This window comes from Alligator sinensis, unplaced genomic scaffold, assembly GCF_000455745.1.
Source record: "Alligator sinensis unplaced genomic scaffold, ASM45574v1 scaffold916_1, whole genome shotgun sequence".
Taxonomy (NCBI): Eukaryota; Metazoa; Chordata; order Crocodylia; family Alligatoridae; genus Alligator; species Alligator sinensis.
In genome coordinates, this window is record NW_005842874.1 from 604,870 (window position 1) to 616,902 (window position 12,033).

The 12,033-nt window shown below is 45.7% G+C and overlaps 1 protein-coding gene across 1 annotated transcript in view; it reads right to left on the bottom strand.

Annotated features, from left to right (window-relative positions):
* Positions 1–11,620, bottom strand: part of LOC102387635 (adenylate cyclase type 5) — a 130,457-nt gene extending 118,837 nt beyond the window's left edge. The window contains exon 1 of the mRNA XM_014525753.1: positions 11,502–11,620. Coding sequence (XP_014381239.1) covers positions 11,502–11,584 — 83 coding nt within the window. The 5' untranslated portion in view covers positions 11,585–11,620. The remainder of the gene's footprint in view (positions 1–11,501) is intronic.
* Between the last annotated feature and the right edge of the window lie 413 nt (positions 11,621–12,033).

Consider the following 12,033-nt stretch of genomic DNA (forward strand, 5'->3'; position numbering starts at 1 on the left):
GGTGGTCGCCCCTCTCTCCACGGGCCCCGCTTACCCCGGCTGTGCTGGGGGTCGGCGGGGGGCTCCGCGGCTGCTGGAGGGTTTCTGGGGGGGCTTCGGGGGAGCGGGGGCGCAGCGAGCTTTCACCCACGCGTCTCTCGCCGCTTCCGAGCCTAGCTGGGCTTTTTCCCGGTCGGCGGGCCCTTTTAAACTGTGCGCATGCGCAGTGGGCCTGCCGTCGAGGAAGCTACTCTTAGGGCAATAAGGGGGCCCTGCCCAGGATTTGGGGGACCCTGCCCTACTGGAGGGGGACAGGTGAGTACCCCCCTCCTCTCTCTCTCCCTGGGGGGCTGGGCCAAGTAGGGGCCATCATCATTAGTAGCCTCCCACCGCTCCCAGAAAAATGACAACCGTCTGAAGGTAGACGGAGGGGACAACCCTGTCCTGATTTACAGGCAACTCTGCAACCTTAAATGTCACCTGTCCACCAACAGACTATTTAAGCCCTATTCTCACTAAGCCACCAGGCTTTGCTTCAGACCCAGATACCAGCTGTACCCCTCATCAACCCAGACCTCATTATACCATCCAGGGTTCGTTCACTTGCCCCTCTACCAACATCACATATGCCATCACCTGCTTACAGTGCCCCTCTGCTGTCTATGCTGGACAGATGGGGCACACCCTGATTTGACATCAGTTTCACAAAGACACAAAAGCCAGTGGCACAATGCTTTAACCTCCCTAGATAGTCCATCACTGACCCCAAGGTAGCTGGTCTTGGCCAACAAAACTTCAGCACTCAATCTGAGCATGAAATTGCATAACACCAAATCATCCACAGACTGGACTATTACATATGGTCTCAATCTTAGACTCCAGATTCTTCTCCCAAAACCTGTCGTAGCTTTTACAATGCTTATATACCTCAACGGGTTAGCCGCTTTATTTATCCTTTTTGGATCTCTTCAATCCACCCTTATCTCGCTCATAACTGCCTTCTCCCTCATCCTTTCCTCCCCCTTTCCCTGTCCTTTGTATTTAAATTACTTTTTTTCCTTTCTGCTTAGCACCCTGCTCTCTGCAAGTCCATTCATAGCATCTGATGAAGTTGGCTGTCCCTTACAAAAGTGTATGCATCTCTGATTCAGTTAGTCTATAAGGTGCAACTCCACCCTGCCTTCTGCTTGACTTCAGACTAACATGGCTAACTACATCTTCCTACAGATGACAGAGAAGCTTGCTTGACTACAGAGCTGGCACGAGAATCCAGGAATCTTGACTCTCAAAACTAGTGATTTGTTTTTTAGTTGAAATGTTTAACGGTAATCAATCAGAGAGAATTTTTAAGTTTTGTTGCTAGAATATAATTGAATCAGAAAGCTAGTTAAACATGTTGCTCATTTACAGTGCCTGCAGCAACAGGAACCCATTCTTTTATTTCTACAAATAGTCTAATTCAAGTTGTCAAGCTATTTTAAACAATTTGCGACACCAAGTTAATCTCGTTCAGTATGCAGTTCACAAAAATTATATAAAGAGGAGGAGAGAGGAAATTGTCACTTTCCCCATGCCTGGATACCATCTCTAAAATAAACTTTGTGAAACAGGTCATCAGAGGAATGTAAAAAGAGACACCGCCAACCTTTATTCTTCTATAGAGTATGTCTGAACTCCATTTATAGCCTTGAGATTACTATATTTGGCCAAACCTAGATATCATTAAGCCATTATCATTGCAGTGGGCTACTATAAATAGCACAGGAACAGTGAATGTTTAAATTTCCACCTGGAAAGCATCAGGTAAACAAAATAATCTATGTATACTTTAATATGTGTGTGTGTGTGTGTGTGTGTGTGTGTGTGTGTGTGTGTGTGTGTGTATATCAGATATAATCTTATGCAAGATAAGATCATTTAATTGCATAATTCACTGCGTTGTTTACCCAAAAAGGGGACTCATATAGTCCTGGGAACTCCTTTCCTGATTATATTTGACAATGGTCTTTATATTTAACACACAGCTGTGGGAAAGGTCAAGTCACACCACGAAGTTCTGTATTTGTCAAAGTTAATTCTCATACAATAGTTCAGAGAAAGATTCCTCACTTCAAAAAACCCCTCATAAAACATGGTCATTTGCATCTAAACTGAATATATTAACCCAACATATCTTTTCATCTTGACCAACACCACTGCCTCAGATTCATTTTAATACAGCATTGTCTGGAAAAATAACTTGCTGCCAAAAGTGAGAGGAAGTCATATTTTCATTGTGGATAAATTAGTCTCTGAACTTTACTTTCCATCACAATAAACAGGAGATTATGAACTCATTCACAGGAAGCCCTGAATAAGGTCTTAAACAGATTTTTCTTTTATTCACTCATGTTAGAGAGACCACTTCACTTCTGCATGAAAATCACATATATATCCTGCACAGGCAGAAGCATGCCCCTAGGAAAAAAATATCTGCTTAGACAGTGTAATGGACAGGAAGATGCAAGTGCCTCTGTCCTCTACCAAATGGACTACTTATTGCTTATATTTGTTTAAGAGCCTCTATATTAGGGGTGGGTAAAATACAGCCCATGGGCCAGATCCAGCCCATGAAGTCCCTCTGTCTGGCCCGCGGCAGGTTCCTTGGTCCCACTTGGCCCAGGTGCCGCCCAGCCATGGTGCGTCCTGCCACCCCCTAGGCATGCAGTAAGGCAGGGGCGGCTCCATGGCTCAACTGCCTTTCTAGGCAGCCCAGACAATGGCAGCTCCTTCTGGCCGCCGCCGCTGCTGGCCCCAGCCCCGTGGTACCAGCAGGGACCTGCGCACTCAGCCCCGACCCAGTCCGGACTTGTCCATCCATGGGCAGCCCGAACCCGGCGCGCCGCGCCGGTCCAGACTCTCCCATCCATACTCAGCAGCATCAGCAGTGGCAGCTGCCAGGCAGAAACTGTTGTTCAGTGAATGGGAAAAGCAGCCTCTCCCCTTCACCACTGCCAGGCAGTTCTTGCTGCAGCCAACCAGATCCTGCGCCGCGCTGGGCTGCCCTGCACTCTCACTGCTGCCACGCTCGGCAGCCCAGAGGTGACAGTGATGGCAGCAGAGCCACGGGGCAGCCCAGGGCAGGCTTTGGGCACCTGGAACTGCCTGGCAGCAGTGAGGGGGAGTGGCTGCTTTTCCCCATGCTGAGCAACAGTTTCTGCCTGGCAGCCACTGCTGCTGAGCCTGGACGGGCGAGTCTGGAGCAGGTGTGGGGTGCGCCAGGTTGGGGCTGTGCGCTCGGGTCCCTGCCGGTACCGTGGGGCTGGGCCAGCAGCAACGGCAGCTGGAAGGAGCCACCCCAGCCCCACTGCATGCCCAGGGGGCAGCAGGACACGCCACACCTGGGCAGTACGGAGCACCTGCAGGGTACACTGGGGACTGTGCGCTGTTGGCGGTGGCAGGGAGGTGCCGTAGGGTACGTGGGCTTTGAGCAGTTGCAGGGCGGGGGTGGGTGCTGACTAGTCAGGGGCGTGCATGGAGGGGGCTCTCATGCACACCCCACCATACCCTCAAACCTTCCCCCACAAAGCCCACAACCATAACCTCCCCAACACAATTGCACACCCAACAAACACTATACTCACCCATACCCTGCATCACACTCTCCCACACCCGCATGCCTCTAGGGGGAGCCCCACTCACTGCTACATGCACACACCCCACCACACACAAAAATAAAAATATATATGTTGTACAAATATTTTTTGTATTTGTATTTCTGCTCTCAGAAACTATATAACAAACAAACAAATAAATTAAAAGCCTGCAAATGGGGATCAGTCAAAATATTATGGGAAAACAAGTACAGACCTGGTTTGTTTTTATTTTCTTTTTTTATACTGCCCGCTAAGAACATTTTCCTCCAAACAAATGATTCATTGGTAATAAAGTTCTACCATATAAGGAAATTGGAGGAACACATGAAAGGGCAGTTTCTGAAGAGATGGACAATCTGCATAGATCTGAATAATACTAAATATAGTTTGGAGTGGAGAAGACATTAAGGCCTCTATCACAAATATGTAGAAAGGGGTGTCAGGGGTGGGGGGTTCCTTCAAAACAGGTAAAAAAAAGTAACTTCCATCATCTGGAAAAGATCATTTCCTGTTAAAAGGACTTTTCTTTTCAATTCAAATTAAACATGGGGCCTCTACTAAAACCTCAGGCCCAATACTCCATCAATTTCCAGATGTTTAAAATCCCTATCTAAATATAAATTCAGCAAATGGTTTCTTTCTTCCTTCATGTAGTGGGACAAATGAAAAGTTTCATCTGAACAGCCTCAAAGCTTTGATGATCGTATATTCAGATATCAACATCCTGACCCACATTTAGTAAGAATTCGTAAACAAATTGTAATGTGTGTCAACATATAGTGTACATGTGCACACACACACACTCTGCAGAACTACATTGCTTGCAGGTTTTCTAGTAATATGCACTTGAAATTCTCTTAATTTTGCTCATTATGCCTTAAATATCAACAAAAATAATTCTCCAAACATTACCAAAAACATGCAAGGCAGTAGCTGAGTAGACAACTAGCACTAAGCAGGCTGCAAAACAGAGATTTGGAGAATTTTTGGGTGGAGGTAACAGGTTAAAAAACAAACAACACTTTTCAGGATCTTCATGAGTGCACACGGAGCCATGGATTCTGGAAGCATTTGAGTCTCGTCCAGAAGGCCTGCAAATCCTAACTTCAGGCAGCTCAATTCACCTGCTTTCAGCAGGGCAAAGGGCTGAGCTGAATTTGCTGCAATTCATACTTACAGTACCAGCAAGTCTTTTTTTTTTCCTATCCTGATTAGCAGATCAGGGAGTTATCCTCCCTGGAAGCTTCAGTAGAACTTCTGCTCTCAGACACAATACTGAAGCAATAGTTCTACCATAACCTTTAAATCAGTAAGAAATGAAAATATACACCAAAACACAGTGGACAAAGAAAGTCAGCCTGCCATATTTCAATGAGCAATGGAAAGCATTAGATGAGTCCATTATATAGCACTCATTAAAAATAATATTAAAAAAAACTCACAAAGCAAAAACAAAGCTAAAAGAAAACAAGGCTCTCCCACTTGTATTAGGTATGAAAGAAACGTTTCTGCTTATTAACTATCAACAGGAAGCCACATTCAATGGGGAGGCACAACACCCCTGCACTAACTTGACTTATTTTTGAATTGCCTTGACACAATAACCTGTACCTAAAACAGGCCATAGATCTTCTGCATAACAATGAAAAAGAAACCCGGTTAAGATGGCTGGGAGCTTTCTAATCTCAAGCAACTTTCCTTGACCACTGTACAGACTGCAGTTAAATGCAGACCTGCTAGTTCTCAGCTAATTCATGTATTCCTTTGATTTGAATACTACTTCCTTCAATATGTTTCTTGGTTCACCCATAGGCTTTAAAAAGCTATGGCAGTAATGGATAATTCCCAGAAGAAACTATTTTACTGCACCCATTCAAGGCAATGGGCTTCATGCCCAACTCAGAGCGAAATGAGTCATTTCTTCCAAGTCGCATCTCCTTTTCCAGTCCTCTTACTTACTTTGTCATTCCTCAGAATTATTTACCATTATTAACAGATCTTTCAGCTCAGTGGCCCCTTTAATACTATTGATTTATTTATACAACTTGTCATCTTAAACAAATCTGAAATTCAGCAGCATGAGTTTATTGGTTGGACTCTGACCTTGCAAGTGTTATTTCAATTTTTGCGCCTACTGCTGCCATATCCAAGACCAACGCCCAAGAGCTACAAAACAATTAGAGTATTGTGCAGGATTGTACCTTCATGGATTTTCATGCAACTATGTTTGCTCTAACCCTGCACTGGAGGTCAAATGATAGACAGAGGGACGGTCCGTCTTGAAGCAAAATGGCATTCGGCATGATTAAAATAAATGCCTCTGAAACATGGAAAGTGCATCTATTAAGCAGAACGAGGTTCCTCCTGAACCGAATGTAGCTTATTTTGCTGGAGGGAAGAACTGCCCTGAAACCCATTTTTCATAATACAGTCCAAAGAATAGTGGGAAGGAAGAACTATTTTATAAATCTCTCTATTAACACCTGCCATAAGATCTGCAATTACTTCACAAATAAACTTCAAACCTAAGAGTAAGCTGAATATTGAGTCAGCTCCCTGCTTATTATTCTGGTTCTAAACTTGTTGCCTAGAGACCCCTGAGAAACTTTAATAAGATTTCTGTGTCTCATATCAAAAGACTTGATACATGGTTTGAGAGGCAACTTCTACTGGATCCGATTTCTGCTTGGATGTGAAGGGAAAGCCTATCTGTGATCAATCAGATGCCATTTATTCAAGGACCAGAGAATACCTCCTCTACATCTGGTATTGTCATCTTATTTTAAAATATGTTATTACATCTCCTCAGATCAAAAAGTCATCTTGCTAACCACAATTTATCTGGAGAAAATCCCTATCAGATTATAGAGATGAAACAATTGTTCCCAGTATATATGTGCTCTTGTTGCAAAAACAAGCCAACAGCAATCTGGGTTGTATTCATAGGAAGGTTACTTGCAAATCAAGGAAGCGATTCTCCTGTACTGTTCAGCACCAGGGAGGCCTCACCTGGAACACCGCGCCCAGCTTTGGGCCCCGCACTTCACGAAGGACACGAACAGTTCGGAAATGGTCCAGCACAGAGCAACAAAAATGGTCAGGGGCTTGAGAGACAAGGAAAGGCTGAAAGTACTGGGGTTGTTTAGTCTGGAGAAGAAAAGACCAAGGGGGTATTTGATACCAGTCTTCAAACACCCAAAGGACGATTACAGAGAGGATGGAGATGGGCTTCTCTCTGGCCGCAGGAGACAGGACTAGGAGCAGTGGCCTCAAATTGGAGCAAGAGAAATTTATGTTAAAGACTAGGAGGGACTTTCTGACTATAAGGATGGTCAGGCATTGGAACAGAGAAATTGTGGGATCTCCATTCTTGGAAACTTTCAAGAGCAGGTTGGACAGACCCTCCGCTAGGATGGTTTAATCAGGGATGAGCCTGCCAGAAGCAGGAAGCTAGACTAGAAGACCCTGGGAGGTCCCTTCCAGCATTACTGTCCTGGGCACCTATATATTTATAATTTCAACATGTAATGATCATAATTATTTACAATTTAAATATAGAGCTTCTTACCCTGAATTACCCCTTAACCCTGACTGTATTTTTGTACTGGTTCTTTAAAAGAGCTGAACTCAAAGAGAAAAGATCTAGGGGTATTAGCTAGAGCTGTGCTCTGGGTAATAGAGATTGACTGAAATAAAGATGAAAGAACATCTAATCTTGTCTCCTGTTATTTGAGGAAAGGCTTCTGTATTATCAAAACCAATTTTTAAATAAAACTATCCTCCTAAACAGATAATCATCTCCATAAAGACTAGCTTGCATTGCATGTCCTTGATTTCAAATCCAAGAATCGCAGTGTTATTGGACTTTCCCACGTAATACTAAACAATACAACATCTGATTGTCCTGTATCGCTTCCTGTATCAGGCAACTAGCTTTTACTTATTTATTTATTTGCTTTCCTTCAGTGTTAAGCCAACTTTTATGTACTGAAAGAATTTTTTTTTTTTTACCAGGGTTATTAATACAGGCAGTCCTCAGACTTAAGACACGGTTTCAGGAACAAATTGTGTCGTAAGTCGAAATGTTGCAACTCGGAACCAATTTTCTCATTAGAAACAATGTTATAAATGAGAGATTGAACCAAGGCCCGATACCCTATTTTCACTAAAAATACCCCAGAATTTTGTACTCAATCAATTATAGATGAGTAATATAGCTACATTAATGTATTTATATTGTAAATAGCAATCATATTGATTTGGAAGGACTTCTTTGAGGTGACTTTGCTGGAGTTTTTGAAGGGTTCTTGGCTGGAGTCTTCTCAGGAGTCTCGGCTGCAGGTTTTTCTGCAGTCTCATCTTCTTTCTTAAAGGAAGTGTCCAAGGAAGTTTGGACAGATGCTCTCCAGGGAGATGGGTGATGCAGCGAACTTGTTCACTGGCGTGGCGTCGCATTGGATCAAGAGTTGTAAAGTTGAAACTGACGTCAAAGTCGAAACAGGATGTCAACTGATAAATGTTGTAAGTGCAAAACGTTGTAACTCGAAACGTCGTAAGTTGAGGACTGCCTGTATTGTGTGTTAGTGAAGTAACTCTGAAGAAGTACTTCTTCCCCAAAAAAGGCAAGTTGAATAGGAAAATAAATTTAAAAATTGAAAAGGATGAGAATGTTACAGCTATTCTACAGAGGGACTAGCTCTCTTTAAAATCATTACCAGTAACCATAAAAGTCTGTCTTCATTCCAAAGCTGCATCCTTTACCTTTAAAATACTTAAATAGCTGCCTTTGATATCTGATGAAAATTTGATCTTACATCCTGCCTGATCATCAGGGATCCAGGTTTTCTGTACAGGGGGACATGGAAAAAAAACAACACAAGGGGCTGTGGGGAGCAGGAAGAGGGCTGTCAGGTAGAGGCACCATGGGCATGTACATGCACATGGTCACCAGGTAGCCTGAAGAGCAGCTCCCGCAGGTAAGTCTGGGGGGTGCCTGGATTGAGGCCCCATAGGGAGGGAGGGAGTTGGGCAGGGCTGGGGCTGCTGCCAAGCTGGGCAGCGCATGGGCCTCGGGGCCAGGTTGCACAGCTGCAGAGCCCTGGCAGGGAGTAGGACAGGGCCGCAGGTGACTCATCCCGGAGGGCAGCTCCCTGCCACTGCGCGCACTCCTGGGGTGGGGGCAGTGGGGACCCTTGCCCCCCAGATCTGTGCACAGGGCAGAGGCAGGTGCAGGATGCCCACTGTGGGCTTGGGCTACCCAGTCTGCTGCTCTTCCTAGGGGCCTCCGCAGCCCAGTGGGTGGGACCTGGCACAGCAAAGCAGGGCCAGGCAGGGAAGCTGCTTGCCGCTGTGAGCCCTGCATCACCCTGGCAAGGTGTCCCCTGACCGCCCCCCAACAGAAGTGGGGGCAGTGGCATGGGGTTGTGCCCCTTGCTGCTGTGGGGTGGGCAGGAGACACCTTGTTAGGGCACCACAGGGCTCGCGGCAGCAAGGAGGTTCCCCATCTAGCCTCACTCTCCCCTGCCACACTGGGTCCCACCCACTGGGCTGTGGAGGCCCCAAAGAAAGGCACCAGGGCAGGGAGCTGGAGCCCGCAGCAGGCAGCTGTACCACTCCTGCCCTGATCTGGAAAGCATGGGTCCCCTCCTGCCCCCCAGGAGTGTGCATAGTGGCGGGGACTGCCCCCCCATCCTCCAAGCCCACAGCAGGCAGCCCACAACCCCCCTCCCCAGGCTCTGCTCCTCTGCTCCAGCTATGCTGCCCGTGGGGCAGTGGGGGGGCGAGGGGCACCAGCAGGGCTGGGAGTCTGGTTTGGGAGTGGGGGACCTGGACCTGCATTCTGTGAGCTAAGGGGGCAGGGGGAGCTCCAATTTTCCATGATAAAAATCCCGAAGTCAAACACCAAAATATATAGATATTTAGAATTTATTTTATTATAGTGATTGATGCACTGGTAGGCTTCCACTATCCATCCATCCATCATGGTGTTTCATTTTAATCGCGGAGTTGCAGTTTTTAAATCAGAGAATTTGCATTTTTTTTTGTCAGAGAAAAACCGTGATCCTTGCTGATCATGCATATCAGCATCACCCGACATTGGGTCACAAATGAAAAACACAAAAGCCTGATCTAAGGCTCACAAGATTCTATGGAAAGACCTATGCCTATTTCAATGGCCTTGAATTAGACCTTTTGCACCATAACAGTGCAATCTGCTTCCTTTTCCTCATTACCTTATGCTTCTTTAAATGTGCAATACATCAGGTTTTTGATGGTTTTTACAAGTTTCATGATGTGAAATGTCTTTTTTTACTGTTATCTAGCAACAAGGATTAAAGGAGGACACTCTAGTCTAGACGTTATAGGTACAATAAACCTACTGTTTTAATTTTAGATGTTGGACATCAAACTTCAGAGTAGAAGTGGCTCTGGATACCAAGTACATACTGGAGTAGTAAAAAGGAGGCTGCATAAGTGGTCAGGGGAAAATGTCTTACTTCAGAAACAGGATCTACCTCGTTGGGATGCTGCGGGAGAATTCTTCGTAATTAAGCAGCGCCATACCAGGAGGACAGCTCCCAGATCACAACGCAGCCTGGCTCAACGAAAGCTAAACCTGACTTCCCCACCTCCCTGCAAGGCAGCAGAGGTCAGTAATGTCAAAATTAAATGCTACATTAAAAAAAAAAAAAAAAAGCTAACAATTATATTGTCTTATAAAGAAGGAAGATAAAATTTCCCGTCTCCGTTTTCTGGTCCATGCTATCCACTTTTCTCTCATCATCCAAGTTATCACTTCATGTTTCCTCTTCGCTCCAAGATGCTCACAAAATTACCAAGACTGCAGTTTTGAACACTTTCAGTTCTCCTAGAAGTCAATGGGAGCAAAGGTGCTCAATAACTTAGGCTCTGGCTTTGCAACTCACACAGTGTATCTGATTTTGTACTACTTATCACTGCCCATTGCTTTACAGGAGGCTCTTTAACAGTGGGAGCAGGGAGCTGAAGAACACTGGTGTGCTGTCTTAGCTGAGGGGCTGCTGGTATCTGGTTCTGACGCCATACTTGTTTCAAGACCAGCCGTGGCTACTCACATCATCTTAAGAGTGATTTGACTTTGCGGTTTCATATGCATACAAGGACTGTATGTCAAAGGCAGAGCCAACCCTAGCAGGGTGCGGGACCTGGGGCAAATCAGCCTGAGTGGGGCCCCTTTAACACTGCGTGGGGCCATGGGACCCCCGTAAAGGCAGGGCACGGGAGTGCCATAGCAATGAAATTTGTGCCCAGGGCCAAGCAGATCCTGTGCCCCCAGGGTGAGCTGCTCTTCAGTGGATGCTAACCTGGCGGTGCACGGAGGGGGAATGGCCAGACTCTTCTTCTGCAGCACGGGGCTGAACTGTCAGCTCCAGGAGGGCCCTGCAGCTGCGGCTGCTCCGCCAGGTCCCCCAAAACGCGGGGCCCAGGGCGGCCACCCTGATTCACCCTACCCAAGGGACAGCGTGGTCAAAGGAATATGACATGGGATTATCCAACTGGTAGATCTTCTTTTTTTTTTAATCATTAATAAAGCAAAACTGCATGACTCCCCTGCTCCTTCCTAAAATACTTGAAGGATTCTAGGAAAAGTTCATGGAGGAGGGATATTTTAGAAACAACTTCTCAAAATGAAGGCAACACAGATGCAGAGGATGCTGCCTCCCCATGACGCAAATAAAACTCACATGTGTTTGGTGGTGCTGCTCTTTAAAAAAAACCCAACATGTTCTAGCCATTATTGATCTTGCATTATCCGTCTCTGCCACTCCCCTTCTTTGATAGTAAGGGCCAGGGCTTGGTATGGCCCTCTCTTCTTTTGCCAGGCAGGATGCAGGCTGCCGCTCTTACCTGACATTGTCATGCTTCTGGATGTAGATCTTATGAAACATCATATCCTCCTGTTTGGCGTTAATGTCAGCTTTCATCTCCATGGCAACGTGACGAGGAAGTACGGAGAGCAGGAGACGCTCCTGTGGAGTCAGACAGATGAACCAATTAAAACACCTGCTGCCCAGTTAACAAACATACTTTGCTTCTTATTTAAGAGAAATTAAGCCATCAGTTCAGTGACTGATGAGTAAAAGCAGAAGACATGGTCTTCAGAAACCACCAGCCAGTTCTGCCGTCAAAACACCTGGGGCCATGTCCCATGCACAAAGCAAGAGGACAATGATAGCAGAAGAAAATGAACTAACTGGCATCCCAGCTTCACTGTATACGCCATCCACAGCTATTAGTTCTTCCAGATGAAGGAGTCACCGACTCAATAAGTACCCACTTGCATACACACCAGTTGGGACCTTTACGGTTGCAGGATTTCATGGCATAGACCAGCAACCTCAGCGAAGTGGAGCTCAACCAAAAGTTGAATTATTGGTCA